This window comes from Corvus cornix, chromosome 2 (genome assembly GCF_000738735.6).
Source record: "Corvus cornix cornix isolate S_Up_H32 chromosome 2, ASM73873v5, whole genome shotgun sequence".
Classification (NCBI taxonomy): domain Eukaryota; kingdom Metazoa; phylum Chordata; class Aves; order Passeriformes; family Corvidae; genus Corvus; species Corvus cornix.
The window spans coordinates 23,726,950-23,748,516 of NC_046333.1; the positions used below are offsets into that span (position 1 = coordinate 23,726,950).

General features: G+C 38.8%; 1 protein-coding gene across 3 annotated transcripts in view; it reads left to right on the forward strand.

Annotated features, from left to right (window-relative positions):
* Window positions 1-21,567, forward strand: part of ADCY1 (adenylate cyclase 1) — a 160,540-nt gene that overhangs the window by 31,212 nt on the left and 107,761 nt on the right. For 2 of the 3 annotated variants that reach the window (XM_039548550.1, XM_039548547.1), the window contains exon 2: window positions 11,046-11,195. The exons of the other annotated variant lie outside the window; for it this stretch is intronic. In XM_039548550.1, the coding sequence (XP_039404484.1) occupies window positions 11,046-11,195 (150 nt within the window). The remainder of the gene's footprint in view (window positions 1-11,045; window positions 11,196-21,567) is intronic. 3 annotated transcript variants of the gene reach the window in all.

The window sequence follows — 21,567 nt, forward strand, 5'->3', positions numbered from 1 at the left end:
AAAGAAAATTAAAATAGGAAAATAATCCACATCAAACAAATGAAAAAGGAATAAAAGATAGCACAGTCTTCAAGACTGTACTAATTTGGCATCATATCTGTCCTTTTAGGCCCCTTATTATTCTTCTACTCTTCTGTTCAGACTAGGCATATTTCAGTTCCACTTCATTGTTTTACTTTTTTCTTTTTTTTATTTTGCCTTTTCTCCCATTTAATCCTCCTTTCTCTCAAAAACCCACTTCATTTATATCCTGTTACAACTTCAGGTTTTTGAGATAATACTTTAATTTATTTCTGCAGTTCAACTCTGTGTTTTTATATGACTGGCATTCACAATATTGTGACTTTTGTCCAAAATCATTTTTTTTGCATTTAAATGATGTTACATTAAAACAGAACCAGAAAATGTACAAACAACAAGACAATCATGTGATGCAAGAATTTATTACTCTTGTGCCCTTATGATATGTCTTTCAAAGCACTCTGTTGCCTGCAAAGTTGGCATACTGTCATTTCTAAGGTCCTGATCCAGCAGTGAGGTTTGTATGAATCAGTTTGGAATGCTACCCGAATTCCCAACCATGGAACCATACCTCCATTCTTTAGCACACACAGACTATTTTTACTCATTACCATGCATAGGTTCCAGCAATAAACTCGATTTTTAGGGTCAGTAACTGAAAATTAGTTGGATTTGATCCTTTGATCCTAAATCTTTAGAATTTCTTTGGCTTCTCTTGAAAAAAATTGACTGCTTGATTTAATTGTTAATTACAATAATTAAACAGAGGAATATTTTCTTGTGTTCCTAACCAGTCCATCCATCAAGTGCAAATGTGACCAGAATTTGTTTTGTTAAATCTCCTATTAATCTATTGTTTAATCAGTTTCTTAGTGATGTATTGGTTTCTCATTGCAAAAATAATTTTCAAAGTTGAACAAGAAAATGGCTAAGATTCTCCATCTCTTCTTAAGTTGCTCCTTTACAACTCTGACAGTATTAAAGCTCTCAAATGCCAACACTGACAGAAGACACTGTAGCTTAAATGACCCTGCAGAGTGAAAATCTTATTATCTGTAAAGACAGCTCTTGCAAGTTGTAAAGCACAATGGGAGAAAAGTAACTGGGCTCTCTCTAATAGAACATGGTTTCCTCAAGGCAAACACTTTCATCTTTTCAGGACAATTGACCAGAAGTGACATCATTCACCAGCTTCATCAAATGTCTGCATGGAGACCTAAAAAACTGATACAACAGGACAGTTGTCAGGTCTAGCAGGCAATCTTTTTGGTGGAAGGGGAAACTGACTGAGATCATTTTAGTCCTAATGCAGTAATGTTTTCACCTAACAGTGCACAGACAGCCAGGGCAACAGGACATGCACTTTTTCCTCTCTTTATCTCCATCTGGCTTCATTCATCTGGAAAAGGACCAGGTGTTTCACCAGTGAGGGAGAACCAACTCCTCACAGTTTAGTCATTCAATTTAATTTTGAGGTGATTTGTTAGAAGACTTCTGTATACTTCTGGACATTTGGGGGGCAAACTGTTTTTAGTGGCATGAAATAAATATGAAGTTCCATACTTGATATGAGAAATGTGTACCTGACACTGCTTGGGTCACCAAAAATTACTTGAATTTGCTATATAAGATCTTAAGTAATGCATTTCAGCATGATTTCCTGACCATGAGTTCATTACAGTGTAATATTCTGACAGCTGCTTGAGTTTAATCTGTGTTTATTTTCTCATCTGCAATATGTCTGTGATTATACCTAACTGACACACACTGACTTGGGAACCTGATTGTAACCATGGCTGTCTCCTAAACCTTGAAAAAGTACCATGAAGCTAAATTCAAAAAAGGCACTTAGAGGTTTTAGAGATGGGTGTTGCATTTCCTACGATTTATGCAACCAACTTTCCAGGAGTAAAATTCAAGTCCTCTTTGGAAGTAGCCTGTGTGCAGCACAGAACACCATTTCAGTACCAGATAGATGGTTCAGTGGCTGTGCAGCATGAAGAGTAAGCCTGGGGATAGTATTTCATCCCCAGCAGCACTGTTCCTAGGCTTGACAAGTCCAAGCTTAAACACCTGAGAACAGAGCTCAGACTCAGAAAACCCATGTTTTGTCACCAGTTCTATCACTGGCTGGCAGAATAGCTCTCCGCCCCAGCACTGTTTACTGGCAAAACTTTGTATAGCACTTTTGAGTTTTCACAGAAAACACTTTGACAACTAAAGCTGCTGACTGAGAGGACTTAAGTGAAAAGCTAGAAGCATGTTCCAGTTGTCAGAACATGCAGGAGCTCAACACAACTGTGTCTCTTCAGAAAGCCAGCCCTGGAAGGGGGACATTGTGGAGTAAATTTTGTGCGTATAACCAGATCATGCCACAGCAGCATGAGGCAACAGTGAGTTCACTCCAGCTGTGGTTCACAATGGGCTGCAAAGGGTGCATGGCAGGAAGCCTGGGAAAGAGGCTGTCCCACTCAGAGCAGGCACATTTCCTCCTTGGGTTGTTACAGTCGCAGTCTGAAAATGTGTCTGCCCTTGCTGAAATGAAACCATGGCCTCATTCTGCACCTGTAGTCTAAGAGCTGTACTCTAGATAAGAAATGCTTCCTGTCTACAGCATCCAGGCACCAGACTGAGACCACTACATGCTGTTTCTCAGCCATGCACAGGACTCAAATGAAGAAAAATTGCACTTAAGATCTGAAGGTCCAGTCACCTAGCAACTATGGTTTCAAACTAAAGGTTTCAAACTAGCTTGGATTGTATATCCCCACAATCTTGATGCATTTAATTACTTCAGCTTAAAAAAAAGATATTCAGATTGATTCTTGTGTGGGAAATGAACCATGTATTGCATATAGCAAATGTAAATAAATTTTGGACAACAGATTACTGCACTATGCTCTACTTGCACAACATAGTGTTATACTAACCAATAGAAAAAAGGGAGAAAGCTGTAGAATTCGAGTTGATATAGAATAGCTTCAGAGGCTGATAACCTGGACTCTGTGAAGTTAATAGCATGCACAAATAAATAAAACTGTTGGCCACAGTTGCTATAGAAATTATTTGAAATGGCTTTGGCAATATATTCCAAGTATTTTGTAATAGATAGCAGCTATTCATAATGTTTGGAAGCAATTGCAATGTCCAAAAACCCAAACCCATAGCAAACTACCAAGTGTACAGAAGCGTATACTATTACACTTCCAGTATACTGAAGAAATGAGGGTTTATTTGTTCTGTGATGGCTTAAAATACACTGCAAAAGAATGCAACAGCTAAATCAGAAAAGAAATATAAGTAACTGCCCTGGCTCCAGCTAGGAGAGGGTTAATGTTTGCAGTAGCCACAAGAGGCTTGGCTCAGACCCAGAGGTTATCCTATACCACCTCCCATCATTGCCAGGGGCAGGAGAAGGGCTCCCTCCCCGTGCTCAGGGTATTGCTGGTGGTGAACAATAGCGTGTAAATCATTTCCCTCTCCTGTGCACTCTGTCATTGATATTGTGCTGTTACCTTGCTTATTTCATTGCTGTTTCTGATAAATTGTTCTTATCTCTACCAATGATCTTTGCCTGTTGTGCGTCCATTTCTCCTCTCCAGCTGCTGCAGAATGACGAGGAGCGGGAGGAGGGAGTGAGTGAGAGAGCTGTGCATGGTTTGGAGTGTTTCTGCATGGATTGGAGTGTTTCGGTGACAGCACTAAATTGGGGAATACCATTCCTAAACCATGTCAGTAACATTTGCCTGTATCTTCTCAGAACTAAGAAATATGTGAGATATGACATGTAATGCATTAGCAAGAATATTTTAATGTTTTTCTGGATAGCTCATTGTGGCGTCTTTCCACAGATGGAAGTGACTGAGACTATATTATTGTGTTGGGTATGTGTTGTGCTGTGAACCTGTTACACACTCTGGAGTGCAGTACACAGTAAGAGCAAGAGAAAACTACAGCTGAGGTTTCACATCTGTCATATCTTCTCTGAGAGGCATTTGTAGCCTCTCAGAAAAACTGTGGAAAGCCAGTTCTCCTGTCTACCCAGAAATTAATATGGATGACTGGGAAATTATTTTTCCTTCACAGGTAATATTTTTCCAATATTCTCTTCTGAATAGCCCCACTTCTGTGGGCTTTGAAGAGAGTTTGTTGCTTTATGTAGAAGTAACCTCTATTCATCCATCTTAAGTTCTAGTTTGATATATGGGAAGATTGTTGATACTAACATCAGTTGGGCTTGTGCATACAAATATGAGACCAAGAGAAATAATTAATATTGTTCACAAGTTGACAACACATGTTGTCAATAACACAGGTGTATCAGTAGGTACACATTATGGAAAAAAACAGGCATCAGGTGGAGACAAATAATACTGTTTTCTTAATTTTTTTTTTTTTTTTTTTTATATCTGAAGTGCAATAGCCCAGTGCTTACCATTGGCAAGTTTCAAACAGTACTGTTGCAGTTTCACCAACCATTTGTAAAAGAATATTGCTGTGTGTTTTGGTCTTTTTTCTTTTTTTCCCAGAAGTACAGCTTTTATGAAGTCATTCATTATTTGGAAAGGTTTGAAGTGATTTAGAAGTTATGCTTAAAGGTATTTCAGCCTGTGTTTTCCATCCAGTCCTTTATTTCTTTTTTCTAAAATTTCATCTATCAGTGCTCTATCGTAGGTTACCTCTCTTTGTACGGTATTTTTCCTATTCCCTAAAAATTGGCTTTCTTACTTCATTAAAAAAACAAAAGTTCTTGTGCCTAAGTTCTGCTTTCTGTCTTTCTAACAAGGAAAAGACAAAACAAAAAAACCACCAACAAAAAACAAGCAACAACAACAACAAACCAAAAACAAAACAAAAAAAACCAAAAAGCCCCAAACCCAGTAGTCTTGGTACATCAAAATAAAGACTTAATTTATTGATATTGGGAAAGGTATAAATGATAGAATTGTGAGTTCCTTTCAGAAATTCCCTAAGAAAGGCACAGAAGTTGAGAATCTCAAAAACAGGATCCTGAAATTGATGTCATAGATTCATGTCACATACTTGACTGAGGGTATTGATAAGAAAGCTGCCGCTCTGAAACTTCAGCAAAAGAAATATTTGGTATCTTGCATAATCATAGTTACATTTACCAAAAGTTTTTTAAGTTTCAGTACTACATAAGGTTTAGGATTCCAAATTTATGATTCAATCAGCTCTACTTCTGCTATTCCATCCTAATTCTCTGCTACTTAATCTGAGAGGTAAGTGCTTTGGACAAGATAAATAGCCAACAGTCTATAACATGAGAGGGAGGTGCACTTAGCTTTTCTCCCAGAGCATGCTTCCAAGCTAAAATGGCATATCCTTTGGAGAAAGATGGAAGAAGTGAAATTTCTAAGACTGAGGTGTTTGATGGCTCTCAATGACTCTGATTTCTAGAGGGAATTTTTTTACAAAGGTGTATGGCATGTATTTTAAACAGTGTTTATAAATTGTATCTTTTACTTTGGTCAAACAGGTATGCAAACAAAGGCAGAGACACAGAGTGGATTTCTGCAATTACACATTGTGCATGTACACTTCAGAAAAACTGGCTGTGGTTAGTGGACTTAGCATCCTAGATATTGTAAAAATTTCTCTTTACTTGTATGGTTATAGACATCCCAGTGCTACTGTCTTTTCCTCAACAGTGACATCTGCACTCATCACTGAAATAACTGCTCACTAATCTTCTTTTAGAGTATGCTGTACATTCAGGAGGTTATTAATGAGCACAGAAACCATGGTGAATAGCACAGCAGAACAGCATTTCCTTAGCATATGATATAAGCCAGCTGGAACAAAAACTTTACAAAAATAATAGAGGGATGTTTATTCAAAATGGGAATACATTTATTTGGAGAAAAATTGTTTAGCTGCCTCCTCTGGTAGGAGTGTGTTCTTTTCAGGAGACTGTCAGGAACTAAGAAAAAATTCTCTTTCCTGTGTTACACTACTTCAGTAATCAGAGGGAGCAGATTCAGTAAATAAGTATGCTCAAAATGTTTCAAAGTGAGTTGAGTAAATTAATTACTGAACTTAACAAAACTGTGTCAGAATCAAGAGCTGGTTGTGCATTCTCCTCTGTACTGTCTAGCACTGTAAATAAAGCACTGCTCTAATGGTAATATTTTCCATAACAGGAGAAAATATTTTTGTTTAAACTCTTGTTCATGATACCAAAAATTTTCATAAAGAGCACAGTCTTGCCTTGCTCTTCAAGGGTTTTAATGATAGAAGCACTGACTCATTTTTGTAAGCTGTTCATGACTCCTTCTTTAGAAACATCCCTCACAATAGACATTCATATTTTAAAGTAATGCATTGCATTGCCATATCTCAAAGTATTTTGACAGAATGAGTAAATATTACATTATCTTAACAGGAACAACAATAGTGGCACAGAAATTACTTGCAGTAAAATTCAGTTAATGGAGAAAACTGTAAGTAGAGTTTAGACTCACCATACCTCTCATCCGGTATTTAAGGATTAAGATATACAGGAATTGCATTGATCTTTTCTTTTCCTGCAAATTTCAGTTTTCATATTTAAATGCTGGCCATATCTCCTACATATTCCAATCTACATTATGGGTTTTCATGAGAACTCATGCTTCTGAGAATAAATCGAATATTGATATTAGCCCCTAAATTATAATTCTGGGAGTGGTAGCTATTGAAGTCCTACTCACACCACAAGTCCACCTTTTAGAAAGCACAATGCAGTTCTGAGGGAGTCTCCTGAAGTTTCCTTCCTTTATTCTTTAGTCTATGATTATGTATGATTGTTTATCATTTAGTCTTGTCAGTTGGGCACTTCAATAACCATCTGTATGAATATCACTTTGTTAAAATGTTTTCTGTGATCTGGAAGTCGCTTACACCTTTGTGAAGTAGCCACATTTTTTCTGAGACAATATTGTAGTACAAACAGAAAGCTACTCCCCAATGAAAACCAGCTTTAAGTTTGAACCATCTACTATCTGACTTTTAACCTGATAACAGAACTAGTCTGCTGAGTAAGCAGAGTCCTCTCAAAAGGAAAATAATAATATGTAGAAGAATTCTTCACCATTTATTTGAGAAAGAGCACCCATGAATGCACACATGAGCGTCCTTGCTTTGAAAGAAAAAGAAGTAGAGAATAAATCCTATCTGGAATAGAGAAAAAGGTTTCAAAAGACTCTTCAAAGAGTTTCTCAACTAATCCTGTGGGAGACTCAAGAAGAGGGAGATGAATCTGGGGAATAAAAAGGAGATCTTTAATTAAACTCCTCAAGCTCTGTGTATGCATGTGCATGTTACATATGTCTGCTGCTAGAATTACTTTCTCACTCCTTGATGGGTGTTGCTGTATTGCACAGTTTGAGTTCCCTTCCAAAAGTAAATTGAGACCCAAAAAATGCAATGGAGAAATAAAGAGGAGAGAGAGCCAGACATTTGGTTGAAATACCTGCTGGAGGTTCCTGACTGGGCAGTGCACAAGGATTAGCTATATTGGAAGTCTGTCTTTGGTAACGCCCTTACACAAGTAACAATGCCAGAATTCATCCACTGACAGGGAGTATAACCACTTAGGACTAGAGAATCTTAAAGCTCAGGATGTTCATACTGAAATGCTGCAATAAGCAGAATGCATGATACAAGATTCAATGACAGTGATAAAAAAACCCAAAAAATTTAGAAAAATGCTTTCATGACCCTGATACCTTTTTTTTGTTGTTCTGGCTAACCTGTAATCTCATTATGGATTGAAAGAGTAACATTGTTTGAAAGTTTTCAGCATAAAATTGTCTTTGAACCATTTTGTGTTGCATCAAGTAAATCGGTTTTTTTGTAGTTCTATAAATAAAACGGGATGGTGAAACCTTAGGAGCACTCTTTTTCCTACTAAGCAGTAGTATAGTAAATAATGTAGGAATGACCTAAAATGAAAGTCCTTGATATTTCAGCAGTTCTAAATGCCTTAGTACCTCTTCAATGTTCCTTAGTTTTAACAGCAAGTCTCACAGTCTTTCCTGGAATTATGGGACATAATGTATGAAATATATGTGTGTGTGTGTATATATATATATATGTATGTATGTATATGTATATATATGTATGTATGTGTGTAGATATAGAGGTATGTATTAAAATGAAAGGACTGAAAAATGGCACACATTTGAGAAACCTAGAGCGAAAGACTAGTATTTAGTTGCAATTGGGGGGAAAATAATAATTAAGTAGAAATGGGTTGTGGAGGAAAGGAACTTATACCTCAGGAGACAATCTGCCCTACTTTCTTTTCTCACATTTTGAAATCTATGAATCTTTTACTTGCTTTATCACTTTTCTGATTCCCTGCAGGCCAGAGCTGACAGCTAAGCCTCTGTTTTATCTTAAACTGTTCAAAGCATGTTGGAAAATTACTTACCCTGCTGAGCCTGAAAGTAGCAGGGACCCACCTACCCCAAGTCCAGGTGATCACTGCTGCTTGAGTGAAATCATGATAGTCCCCGAACAGTTGGCAGATTGTTACAATATATGGTCTTTTACTGTTTCCAGTTGAAATACAGAAACAGAGTTGACTTTTTTTATTGTCTGTAGTGGTAATTATTTATGTCTTGAGCCACTTTGATATCATCAGATAAAGATAGTTTCTCACCCTGTGTTATTAACAGCTGTTTTGTGTATGGACAGGGTCAAGCAGTTGCACTGTCTGTAACTGTCAGCTTTGCTCATTCTGTGGGCTCTCTTCACTGTCTTTGAATACAACCTTTAAAAATCCTTTCTATTTTTATTCTATTGCACTTTAAGAATTAGCTTTAAAATACACTGTTGCCACTATACTTCGGCATGACAAAATGCAGAGATACGATGAGTGTGGCCACATTCATGTCTCTAAAAATAGGATTCCACTGGAATTTCTACAGTCATTTCATTTTAGTAGGTGTTAACTTGTGATAAAAAATTGATACACCTCAAACAGTTCTCTGTGATCAAACAAAATAAAGCAGAATAGGAATTGCAGACTGTTTATGCTCAGCCTGTATCATGAAATAATATGCTCATGTACTGCATTTCATCTTCAAAGTTTTACTATCTGTATTATCATCAGAAGTGGCATGTAACTAAGTGGTATATGAGATTGTTAGGTTAAAATTCATTTGAATGCACCTGAACCTGCATTTTGCCATTCTCGGGAGAAAGCTATAACATCATTCTTCACTGCTTTTAGCCTTTGCGAGATAATGGTTTCTTTTTTGATAACTGAGGGGAAAAGTACCACTAATGTTAGGTAGAGCTCCTTTTATTGTGACAGGTTATCTTTGGATTTTGTGCTGGTGAGAATGTTTGCAGGGAATTTGTTGTTGGTGTCCTATTAACTAAAAACAATCAGGTTTGAAGGTAAAAGTTAGAGGACTTATGAATCCATGAAGGTCTGGAAAACTGACCCAGATAGAGTCTTTCAATTCTTCCCACTATTCTGAGGTCACAAGAGGTGTGATATATATTACCTTTAGAATCAGAAATTCTAACACGCATCAGAGATTTCCTTCTTATTTTTGCAGGGTCAAACATTTCCCAAAGTCTTTCCAAAAGCATCAGGGATGCCATTTTGGATCTTTGTTTACCATATTGGCATATTGGCTTACCATAAAACCTTCAGCCTTCCTGTTAGGAAGCATTCTCTACAACATCAGTAGCTTTATTTTTCTTAACATTTGATTATGTTGTTCATGTGTGCAGACTTTGACCCATTATACTGTGCAAACAAAAATGGTCTCCTCTCTAATTTATGCTAGTAAACTTGAATTAGGAAACCAATGTCAATTTTATGGTCTTTTTGAAGTATTTTAGGTGCACAGGAACTTAATATGAATTGTTTTACTCGCTGTAATGTCTTTCTTTGCTCTTACTCGCTGTAATGTCTTTCTTTGCTCTTATTATGCTTACACTTGGCCAATTTAAATGCCAGCTTGTTTCTGAATTTTTGGAATTTGTGAGTCCCGTAAATCCTTATCATGATGCTGTGGTAGGCTCTAGGGTATATAAGGATACTGGTACTGAAAATACATTGGGTAAAAAGGCATTATTTCCTCTTTACTAAATACACATTTCATTGCAGAAATTACAATCTGAAGACATGTTTCAGAGGCATGGTGAGAAACTTGGACAGAATTGCCTTAGATTGGGAGGTTGTGTACAAACCACTGTTCAGTTATTTATGTTAGTTAAGTAACTTTATTACATGTTGTTAAAACATTAAAAAAACCCAGAAGGGCAGTTGAGTCATTTTTGTGTCCTTCATAATAACACTGTTTATAGATGTAGTTCCAAAGTAATTCATGGTTGCTGATTATTGCATAAAAATAGCCTTGCATTGTGCTGAGGGCCATCATTTGAAAGGACTCAGCACCTTCTGAGAGATCTGGTGCAAGATAGCATCAATGATATTTTGGATGATTTCTCAAAAAGTACAGTAGGGTTGCTGACAGTAGATAGGGGAAGAGAAGCAGATTTTCCAAATACAAACTACACAATATGAAAGCTTGGGGTACCTAGGCACACATTTTTATTTGGTCACAGGTTTGTCAGTGCCTTTCTTCTCCACTATAAAAAAAGGAACAATAATATCCTTACTTTACAAAGGCATAGGAAAACAGTTTCAGTTTTCAGGGTATTTTGAACCAATACTGATGATATTGCTCTCCTTATTAGATGGACACATCTGCCAATGGGCTGATGAAAGAAATTATGATGAACGAAGATGACAAGCTACAGATCATCATAAAAGAAATTAACTTCAGCAGATGTAAAATTCTGTATTGTGCAATATTGCTTGTCTGGATTTGTGGTAGCTGCTGTAATTGTTTCGCTGCAGGAGGGGGTATCAGTTACAGGACTAGCAAAGCACAGTTTTCAAACAGGTTTTTTTATATATATATTTTGCTGAGCAGAAATGTAAAATAAAAATCTGTATTATAAAATATTCATTTATTTTTCTTTCTTTCTTACAGCTTGTGGCCAATGCAATCCTTTTTGTCAGTGTAAATTTGTATGGGGTCTTTGTGAGGATTTTGACAGAAAGGGCTCAGAGGAAGGCATTCCTTCAGGCCAGGAACTGCATTGAGGACAGGCTGAGACTGGAGGATGAAAATGAAAAACAGGTCAGTTTCTAAGCCTTATTTATTTTTCTCGGTTTCTCCTGAGATGACAGTAGTTATGTGAACCACAGGTTAGGACATTGTTGCCAGATACATGCTAGGGCATGTGTGCATTTCCATTGTGAAGGAAGTGCTGCCTTCCCCCCTCTGCTTCAGCTCTTCCTGCCCAGTGCATGCACACTCTTCAGTCTTCATCTGCGGCACTCAGAGAAGGTGCAGGCTGACCCCACAGCTACTGTCAGCTCCAGTGCCAGAGGGGATCTATTTTAGGGCTGAGTCAAAGCTAACATACTACTGTAATAAAAGATTGTGGTTATTTATCTGCATGGATGTTTTTGGGTGGGTGTTAGATGCACTGTAAATACTTTTCTTCTGGCTGAGTATGCTTTAACCTGTTTGCCTTCACAACGCCTACAAAAAAAGTCAATATTTTGGGCACAAGGCGCTGCGCTGATAACTGCATAAGTATAATTGATAACAAGAATATATTTATTATATTTTTGTACAACTAATAAGAATAACTGTGATAGCAATCAATATCTCTTCTCAAAAATCACCTCAGTTATTTGATAGTTTATTTCACAGAATTTTATCAGCCTTTCAATCATATTTGGAAACTACAGAAAAAAAGTGTTATATTGTGGAGCTTCCTGTTACTCACAGATCTGAGGCTTAAACCTGCTATGATCTGTTGGTCTGTAAGGTTTGAACTAGCTTTTTCTTTCTGTATAGGTGATAATAGAGGGTGACGCTGGAATACCTAGACTGACCTCTGTGGCAGGGTAGTTACTTATGCCAAACAAGATGTACGTCACACGATTTTACCTCCCCTCATTTGCAATTTCTCTAGCAAGGCTATTCCTATGTGTGGAGTAACACAGGTCCTTAAGTCCTTTTTGTTATGAATTAAGTGAATGCATTTTTATGAGCTGAATATACTCTGTAGTAAGTAGACATCTCTTTGAACACTGCATATCTTTGCTGGCTGTGCAAAAATGGTATTTGGATTAAAGCCTTTAGATTTAATACTGGTCTTTTGTAATCCAAAGCTGCAGATTTTTTAAAGGCATAAATGTGTGATAAGTGAATTTCCATGGGATTTAAACAAACCTGTCATTTGTGCCTTTGAAAAACTACTTCTCAGATCCAGCACGAAAACAAAACTGATTTTTGTGTTTCTCTTGTTAACACACTAGCAATCTGTCTTATTTTATATATTTTCTATGCATGTAGAAACACAACGAAAGCAGTAACATTACACATAAATGCCATTATTGTAGATAGTATACCTAGATAATCCTGCAAATGTTTTTTCAATGCAGTGTACAGGTCAGGGAAGAGAATAACTTTTCTCCTACACTTGTGAAATTAACTTTATGCATTACAGTGTAAAACTCAATGCAGTAGTGAAATATGCTAATTAGCTGTCAGAAGTACCACCAAAATACTTTCTGTGGCTGCTTTCGCACTATATTAGCATACCTCTAGAACCAGAGTGAGAATTAAGACACAATTACAGGCTTAAAAATTATTCTGCAGTTGCTGTGGCATAACATGCCCTGAGTTTCCAGCTGGTTACACTCAGGAGTGTTTTGAGAGAAGAAACGCTGCTGACCTAGTTCAAGTTTTGTGATCGGTCCTGTATTTTTGTTCTCTGAGGTATCGACATTACATGTTAAAAAGGACTGAATGTTTCCATCAGACTTTCTTGTCTTATCCAAATGTTCTGCCCTAAAAAACATAGCCCTTCAACACTGAGAATTGTAATCCAAAATACTAAAAACTTTCCCTGATATTTCTGTGCAAGTCTCTAACTGCAAAGGAAAGAATATACTCTTGGCTTTTGAATATACACAGCTTTCTGGAGTTAAAGTGTTGATTGTGTGAGACAGATACCACAGCTGAAACTGTAAGTGAGATTTCTACCTCTGTGTCCTACTTACAGTGAATTCTCCTCATGGGATATATTTGTAGTAATAGTCCCACGTGATAATTTTGATAAAACTATTTTTATGAGCAGGAGTAAATATCTCATGTTGTCACATTTTGGACTCATGCAAGTAAGCTTGAAAGCATTGCTGGGGAGAAGGGGAGCGGACAGATTCTGTTTATTTTAAAATTCCGTGTAATGCTCACCCTCTTATTTATTCTCTGTAGTCACAATGAATACATTGTGACACTGGCCTTGACGGTGGCATCATCCATTTGTTTTGTTGCTGAATGTTAGACTGCAATTCCACCAGAAGCAAAGGCCAAGAACCAAGTAAGTTTTAGATAATGAGCAAATAATTATAATAATTTGCTTGAGATAAGCTTCTTCTCTTGTTATCTATAAATCTCAGCAGAAAACCATCCTCTGCAGAGCAAACAGCTAAAAATAATTATTGTGAGGAGGGTCCTGTTCCCTGGAATTGTGTTTTTCCTGTTCATGCTCAGTCAGAGCATATGAGCACTTCCCCTCACTCCCACTGCACCATCTCTCTGTGTCCGCTTCCTTAATTCCAGATTATCCTTTGCCCATACAGCAAAAAAAGCATTGTCACCCAGCTCCCTGAAGGACTGCTGGTGTTAAGGCATCCTAACTGATCTTCCAGGCAGTACTTCACCACTTCCCAAGTAAGAAAGAAAAGAGCCAGCAGGGATGGGGAATGGGGGATGTATTCAGCATAGAAAAAGAAGGAGCCTGCTGCTGACTGAACTGATTGCCATCTCAATAAGAAGGGATATGAATAAGGAAGATGTGGCTCACCATGTATTAATTCCAGGCTTAGTGGCTCCTGAAGTGGAGCTGTGCTCCTGCAGTGGAGCTGTGCTCCAAGGGAGAGATACCATTGTTCTTCTGAGGCCACCTTAACTGGAAAAGCAACCAGACCACTGTCTTTAAAGGCCTGTAGACTCCCATTTTCTGAGTGTCTCTTTCAGCATCTGTATAGTTCTGTTGTCCCCACAGTTTTGTGGCCATCACTAACTGTGTAGTAGTTCATATGCTAATTATGCACTGTGAAACAGAACTTCCTCTTATTTGTCATAGACTTGTTGTCTGATGAATTGATTGTGTGCTTTCCAGCTCTTGTTTTGTGACATGGGTAATCATCCTACAGTAACCTCTTCCATGCCACTCACAACACTGTAGACTTTCATAACCCTGCTCATCTCTCTATCCAAGCTGAAGATCTATAGTGTCTTTGGTCTCCTGATGTATGCAAGCTGTATCTTACCCCAATCTTGCCAACCTTGTTACAAATCTTAATCACATTCCCTCCATTCCTTGCCTTGAAAATAAGAATATTTTTATGCATATTCATGCATTGAATTTGGGGATAAAGCATATAATTTACCTTGGTGAAATGCACTTGATGTAGCACACATTGATGTGAAAAATGCCCGTTGCTTTCATATAAGGCAGGCTGGAAAAACTTCTGTTTTCATGCAAACCTTCAAAGCCCACAAAACCACCTTAGATATCTATATGGTTAGTTAATTTCATAAGTACATGCAAATATGTTTGCAAAATAGAGTCCATCTTTCAAGCCGCTTATTTAGATCTTTCCTTCCCTCCTTAATGTTACTTTTGTACGTCCTCACAATTAGAATTGATGGTGGAAAATCAACTGGAAAATAGCAAAGTCTCCAGAATGGGGGATTTGCTACCTTAAAAACTAATTGTGAAATCACATCTAGTTTTTCAAACCATTGGGTCTGGAGAAATGTATTTATTGGTGGCACCTGTCTTTCAAAAAATAGTTGTGTGCTTCACTACAATGCATGACATTTATATTTATTTAATATAAGAAAGTGAAAGAAGCACTTAAAAATTATTGGGATTTAGGAAGCATGAGGCTGAGACAGCCAACTCTGTGTCTAGCTTCAGAACCACAAGCCTGCCACTCCAGCTAGACTAATCAGATTTGCTGAGAGAAAGGATTGTTCATCACCATGCTACTGCAGTAACACTGGTTCTGGGAGACAGACTAGCATTTTGGTGGTGGTCTGCAGTTCTTCAATACGTGTTCACCAGATCATGTGCAGCTAGCTAAATTTTCCTTATGCAATGCTGAACTGTGTGTGCAAATGTCTGCATGCATATGTGTTTGCATTCCAAGTGTCTTCTGCAATTTAGGGCAATGTCCTTAACATTGCATGTAGTAACTGGGTCGCCACTGAGTCAGAGATTTGATTAATAACTATTCATAGAAATGGAAAAGGTATCAACAAAAGACACCATGACTCTCACTGCACAATACTTTGAACTACTGCTTAGGATGTCTTGCGTTCAAATTCTCTGCTGCATTCAGATTCCCCTTTAAGACAAATCGAGACATTACACATTTTGGATATGTGTACTACCTCCTGTACCTTTGAGTAAAAAGATGACACCTACAGAAACCCTCCAGTGGTTTTGTCTGTTGTGTTTAATTTCAAGCACTTATGAAGAAAGGGAAAAAATTACATTAACTTTGAATAAAGAAAATCATGTTGGATTTTGTTTTGGTAATGCATAACAGTTTGCTGAGGTTTTTATCCTTTCAATTCAGCAACTAAACTGAGGAATTAGTTATTTGCACAGCCTGAGGCAGAAGTAATTTCTAGAGTGCCTGACAGCATGCTTATCAGGTTCTCATGTTTCCCATACTTTTTATTCTCAGAATCTTACAACTTTTTTTCCATTGTGGTGCATAAGAATATATTAAATTTATCATTAAAACACAGGCCTTTTTTCCATAACCGTTCATACTGGCTGAGTGCATCAGCAAATAGCCCTGCAGCAAAAATTTCACCTGGATCATGTATGGATGCAAAAGCATGTTCTTGTCAAATTATCTAGTGTGCAGCAGGGAAGTGATTCTGATATTGCAAAGTGCAAGGTGTGTGATGATACCTGATCCTCTGCAAAAGCTAGCCAGTATGAGCTTTGAAAAACAGGTGGACTAATTTTAGCTAACAGGGTGAGCCTGTACCACATTAGTGCTATGTTCTATGTTACAGGGAAGCTTAAAATTGTATCTATTCTGTCATCAAATCACAGTCTTATACAGGAAATTCTATCTTCAAAAATCTATTTGTTCTTTACTAGGATCAGGAAAAACAGGAAATAAGGAGTGTTTCAGACTGTCAGTTTGAACTACTGGACTTCAGGCCCACTTGTGCAGGCTGACCACCAGTGTCCCTTAGCCAAATAGCAGCATCAGAGATTGGAACTTTTCTTGTCTGCTTCATTTGCTCCATTTGGCTGCTTAGATCCTCACACAGAAAAAAAATGAACTGTTGTCTACCTTTATCCTGATATGTGGCTTCCTTGGTCCATCTTTCACCTTTCTCAGATAAAAAGAGACATGGAGGCACATTTCTCTCTCCCACACAGCAATAATTGCCCAGAAGCTTTGTACTGACCAGCACCTGCAATAACTGTGCATGTGTCTATCCTTCATAGAGCAAATAATAAAGCTGAGGGCTACTCAGGTGAAATTAAAACCTCCAGGTAGAAGGCTTCAGCTTCAACCTGAAGTCATTAGGAGTAGTTGCTTGTAACCCCCTCCAAGGAAAGGTATAGCAAACAAATAAATATTTTTTAATTTTACAGATCTAGTGCACCTCTTGTTGTGCAGAATAAACATCTCATCTGAATGCAGTTAGTGCAATAATAGTACTTGGCACACCACCAGGACTCCTCTTACCTGACTTTGGCCAAGTAAAAGTGAGGCTTATAATCTAACCTTTTAACCTATAGGCATTAATCCCGAGTAGTAACAGGCACATCCAAGGGTAGTTCAACCCTTCTATCCTGAACTCCTTGTTAAACACAAGGTGAGGTTTTTCTTAGGAGTGGTTACAAGAGGACACCTCAACTTAGGGCTGCACAGCTGTAGGATAAGAGAGGGATGTACCTTGCTACTAGACTTGCAATTCCAAAGTGTGAAAACATATGTAAAGTGGGTCACATACAATAAAAACACACTGTTGTAAATCATATAAAATTTTTATATTTTAATTGCCTTGTAATTTTATTACTCGTAGCTGCATGCCTTTGTTTTACAAAATGAAACATAAGAAAAGTCCATAAAAACATCTTAAAAAACACATATAAGAACAGGCCAGATCATTACTATAACAATTTGGTTTAACTTTATTTCATTCCCTGAAAGCTTTCTGATGTTAGTAAATGTGGTTTAACCCCAGGCAGCAACTGAGCACCAAATAGCCGCTCTCTCTCTCGCTCCCTCCCTCCCTCCCTCCATGGTGGGATGGGAGAGAGAATAGAAAGAGTAAAGGTGAGAAAACTCATGGATTGAGATAAAGACACTTTAATAGCTAAAGCAAAAGCTGTAGATGCAAGCAAAACAAAACAAGAAATTAATTCACTGCTTCCCAACTGGCAGGCTGGTGTTCAGCCATTCCTGGGAAAGCAGAGTTTTATCACGTGTAATAGTCACTCGAGAAGATAAATGCCATGACTCTGAACGCCATCTTCCCCCCTTCCTCTTTTTTCCACCAGCTTATATGCTGAGCATGACACCATATGTTATGGAAAATCCCTTTGGTTAGTTGGGGTCAGGTGTCCTGCCTGTGTCCCCTCCCAGCTTCTCGTGTATCTAAAGCCTCCTTGCTGTCAGGGTGCTGTGAGAAGCAGAAAAGCCCCTGGCTCTGAGTAAACTCTGACCAGCAATAACTAAAATATCCCTGTGTTATCAACACTGTTTTGAGCACAAATCCAAACCACAGCACCCTACTAGCCACGTGAAGAAAATTAAACTCAGTGTAAAAAAAAAGCAAATTAAATATATCAATTAAATTGGTTGACAGCCATTATACTTTATGTCACAAGGTTTCAAAAATTTATAGATTTATTAAGTTAAATACCTCTCTATAAAGATTTGGTATGGATTTATAAAGGTAAAAAGAGGGCATATGAACTCTGTTTTCCAGTACACGTGCAGTCACTCATATTCAGGCTAAGCAGGAAGATGTCTTGGACTGTTGTTTGTTGCATTTTTTTTTTCTCATAGATGTATGCATACAGTCATGCCACGCATGTTAAGCTCTTATATGTAATGTATGCTTGCTTACTTTGAGTAGAGTAGATAAACTTTTGGGTGGGAGTATTGATCTGCTAGAGAATAGGAAGGCTCTGCAGCGGGATCTGGACAGGCTGCATTGATGGATTGAGGTTCAACAAGGCCAAGTGCCAGGACCTGCCCTTGCAGTGCTACAGACTTGGGAGAGAGTGGTTGGAAAGCTGCCTGGTGGAAAAGAGCTGGGCTTGCTGGTCAGCAGCTGAACATGAGCCAGAGTGTACCCAGGAGGCCAAAAAGGGCAGTGGCATTCTGGCCTGTATCAGCAATAGTGTGGCCAGCAGGACCAGGGCAGTGATTTGTCCCCATGTGAGGGGGATTCACTGGTGAGGACACACTGTGAATCCTGTGTTCAGTTTTGGACCCCCCTCTACAAGAAAGACATTGAGATGCTGGAGTGTGTCCAGAGAAGGGCAGTCAAGCTGGGGAAGGGTTTGGAGAGTAAGTCCTGTGAGGAGTTGTTGAGGAAGCTGTGGTTGTTTAGTCTGGAGACAAAGAGGCTCGTGGGGGATCTTATTGATCTCTACAGCTGCCTGAATCCCCTCATCTCTACAACTGGCTTGGTGTCAGCGATTGAGGCACAGACTCAGACCAGCAGGGAATCTGAATCGTTTATTCAAAGAAACAAGCTGGTTCTGTACACTTTTCCAAGGCACAGTATTTCCTTACATGGCAATTCTCACTATGTGACCTATCCCGTGTTGCCACATCAGCAACACACTTTCTCAGTGTCCTTCTATGGGGTGATCACACGCTGTTCACCCGTCTATCAGCTCCTGGCAGCCTCCTCTCCATAGGGGTCTGCCGTGTGACACCTCCTCCCCCCAGGGTCCGGTGGAGACAAGCTTCTCTGTGCTGCCGTGTGCTCCTTTGTACCGCTATGTGCTCCTTTGTACCGCTATGTGCTCCTTTGTACCGCTATGTGCCTCTGCAGGCACATCCCACAGCTTGCAACCCAATTCTATCTTATCTCTCCCCACAGCCTGGTGTAGACAGGTGGGGGTGTCATAGGTTAACAAGCATAGTCCCGGAAAGGATGTCCTTGCTAAGGGGTGCTTACAGCTTCCTCTGGGACCTGATAGAACCTATCAGCTGGCCAGTTTGAATATGGACAATTCTTTAAGCCACTTAAAGTTGTGACCGCCTCTGTGACCCACACTTCAGAATAGACACCCCCCCCCCCAGCTCTCTCTCTCGTTTCCGGTGCTGGGACAAGTGGCTGCGGGGCCCGTGCAGGGGCCAGTGGGCCCGGCCCATGGCTCCAGGATGACCCCCCCAGCAGGGCTGTGGGCAGCCAGAGCGGCTCGGCTCCCTCCCCCGCCCCTCCACTGCGGCCAAGTTTATTATGGAAGTGGTAAACAGACTGAACATCTCAAGGGTTGTCTTTTTACATTGTCAGGGAGAGAAGGGAGGAAGGTGAGGGGAGGAGGAGAGTTCTGAAGGTATGGTATAATTTTTTTTCCCTTCTTTTAGGTCTGTTAATAAACTTCTTTCTATTCTTTCAAGTTTGGTGGCTGCTTTGCGTTTCTCCTAATTCTTATCTCACAGAAGATAAGCAGTAATGAGTATTTTGGGCCAAACCACTACAGGGGGTCAGTCTCTTGTCCCAGGTAACAAGTGACGAGAGGACATGACCTCAAACTGCACCAAGGAAGGTTCAGGTTGAACATGAGGAAGAATTTCTTCATGATAAGGGTTGTCAAACATTGAAATGGACTGCCCAGGGAGGTGGTGGAGCTGCCATCGTTGGAGGTGTTCAAAAAAACCAACTGGACATGGCACTCAGTGTCATAGTCTAGTTGACGAAGTGGTGTCTGGCCAGAGGTTGGACTTGATGATCTCAGCGGTCTTTTCCAACCTAAATGATCCTGCGATAAATTGATAACTTAAAAATTAGTGGTTATATAATTCTAAACCTGTTAATACTTTGGCTGTTAAGAGTTTTGGAATAAATAATAGAAAATTTATAGTATGTTCTCTTTCAACTGTCAATCAAATATTCTAGTGTTTGACTGAATTTTTCAGTTTATTTTTTCTATTTCCTTTGTGTATTTTCAATTAGAGAGAATGGAGGAGGAGGGATGAACAGGATCACACAAACCTGTCCTTATTAGATGATTAAAAACGCACAACCATACAGCTTTAAGCAGATACCAGTTTTCAGCAGATAACATCATGAATAACAGTTGCCAAGGCAAATTATCATAATTAGGCACACTGGCTATAGCGCATCAGATTCTGAAGTTAAATTGTAAGACAAATAATTCAAAAGAGTTTCTTACAGCTGATTTCTAAATTTAGAGTAATATCCATGACTGCAGCGTTGTGTGAACACTAATGCAATGTTATTATGCATTTTAGTAGGACGCCACGGTGTGAAGTAAAGCAACCTCAGGAGTAAATCCTGATGTTCTTCCCTCAGCAGCAGGAATTTGTAGAAAGCTTTAAAATGTCATTAGAAAAGTCCTCTTACATGTATTTTTATTGCTGTACACAGAATTGTTTTCACTTCTAGAAGAGTCTTAACTGTAACAAAAAGTTAGCTAACACATTACACAACTTTGGCACTTTTCCTGTGCCAGTCTTCAAACACAGGGTGGTTCCGCCATAGACCAACTGTTTTGCAACCTAGGTGTTTCATGTCACAACCACTGGCACTGCCACATGTGCAGTTTGCCATATGATATGTTACCACTTAAGCACAGATTATCTCCATGAACAGGATACTGAGCTGGGCAGTTTACTTTCATTCCAATATATGAAAGTATATGCTGCTGGCACACATGCTCTTGTGGATTTTTTGCCTGTTTCTTTTGGGCAACTGTCTGTGGAGGAAAAGAGCTAGACTACACCCCATTAACTGGCAAAACAAATACATTCTAAGGTAGTATTTTTGTCAGGTTTGCCGTTCTATGAAATGAACTTCTGTCTGTTTTGTGATTTAAATTCTTTCCAAGGTTTCTGTTCCCCATTACCTCTTCGATATAAACTTCTTTCATCTGGAGTTTAGCTCCCCTTCAGGGACATTTGATTAGGAATTTCCCAGTCTGACAAGGAAATAATGAACTAAATCTGAGTCACACTTGCTATTTTAAGTGGGTGAATACACTCTTTGCTTCCTTAGCATATTAGCGATTGGTCCTTTTTCTTCCCCTTTGGAAGGCAGTGAGATTTTCTGCTATGGGTTAGGCTCACTCCTGTGCTCTATGAAGAGACAAAATGAGGACAAATAGCAAAGGACAAAGGCTTTTAGATTTTTCTAATCTAAATTAGAAAAATATCTAGATTTTCAAAGCAAACCATAT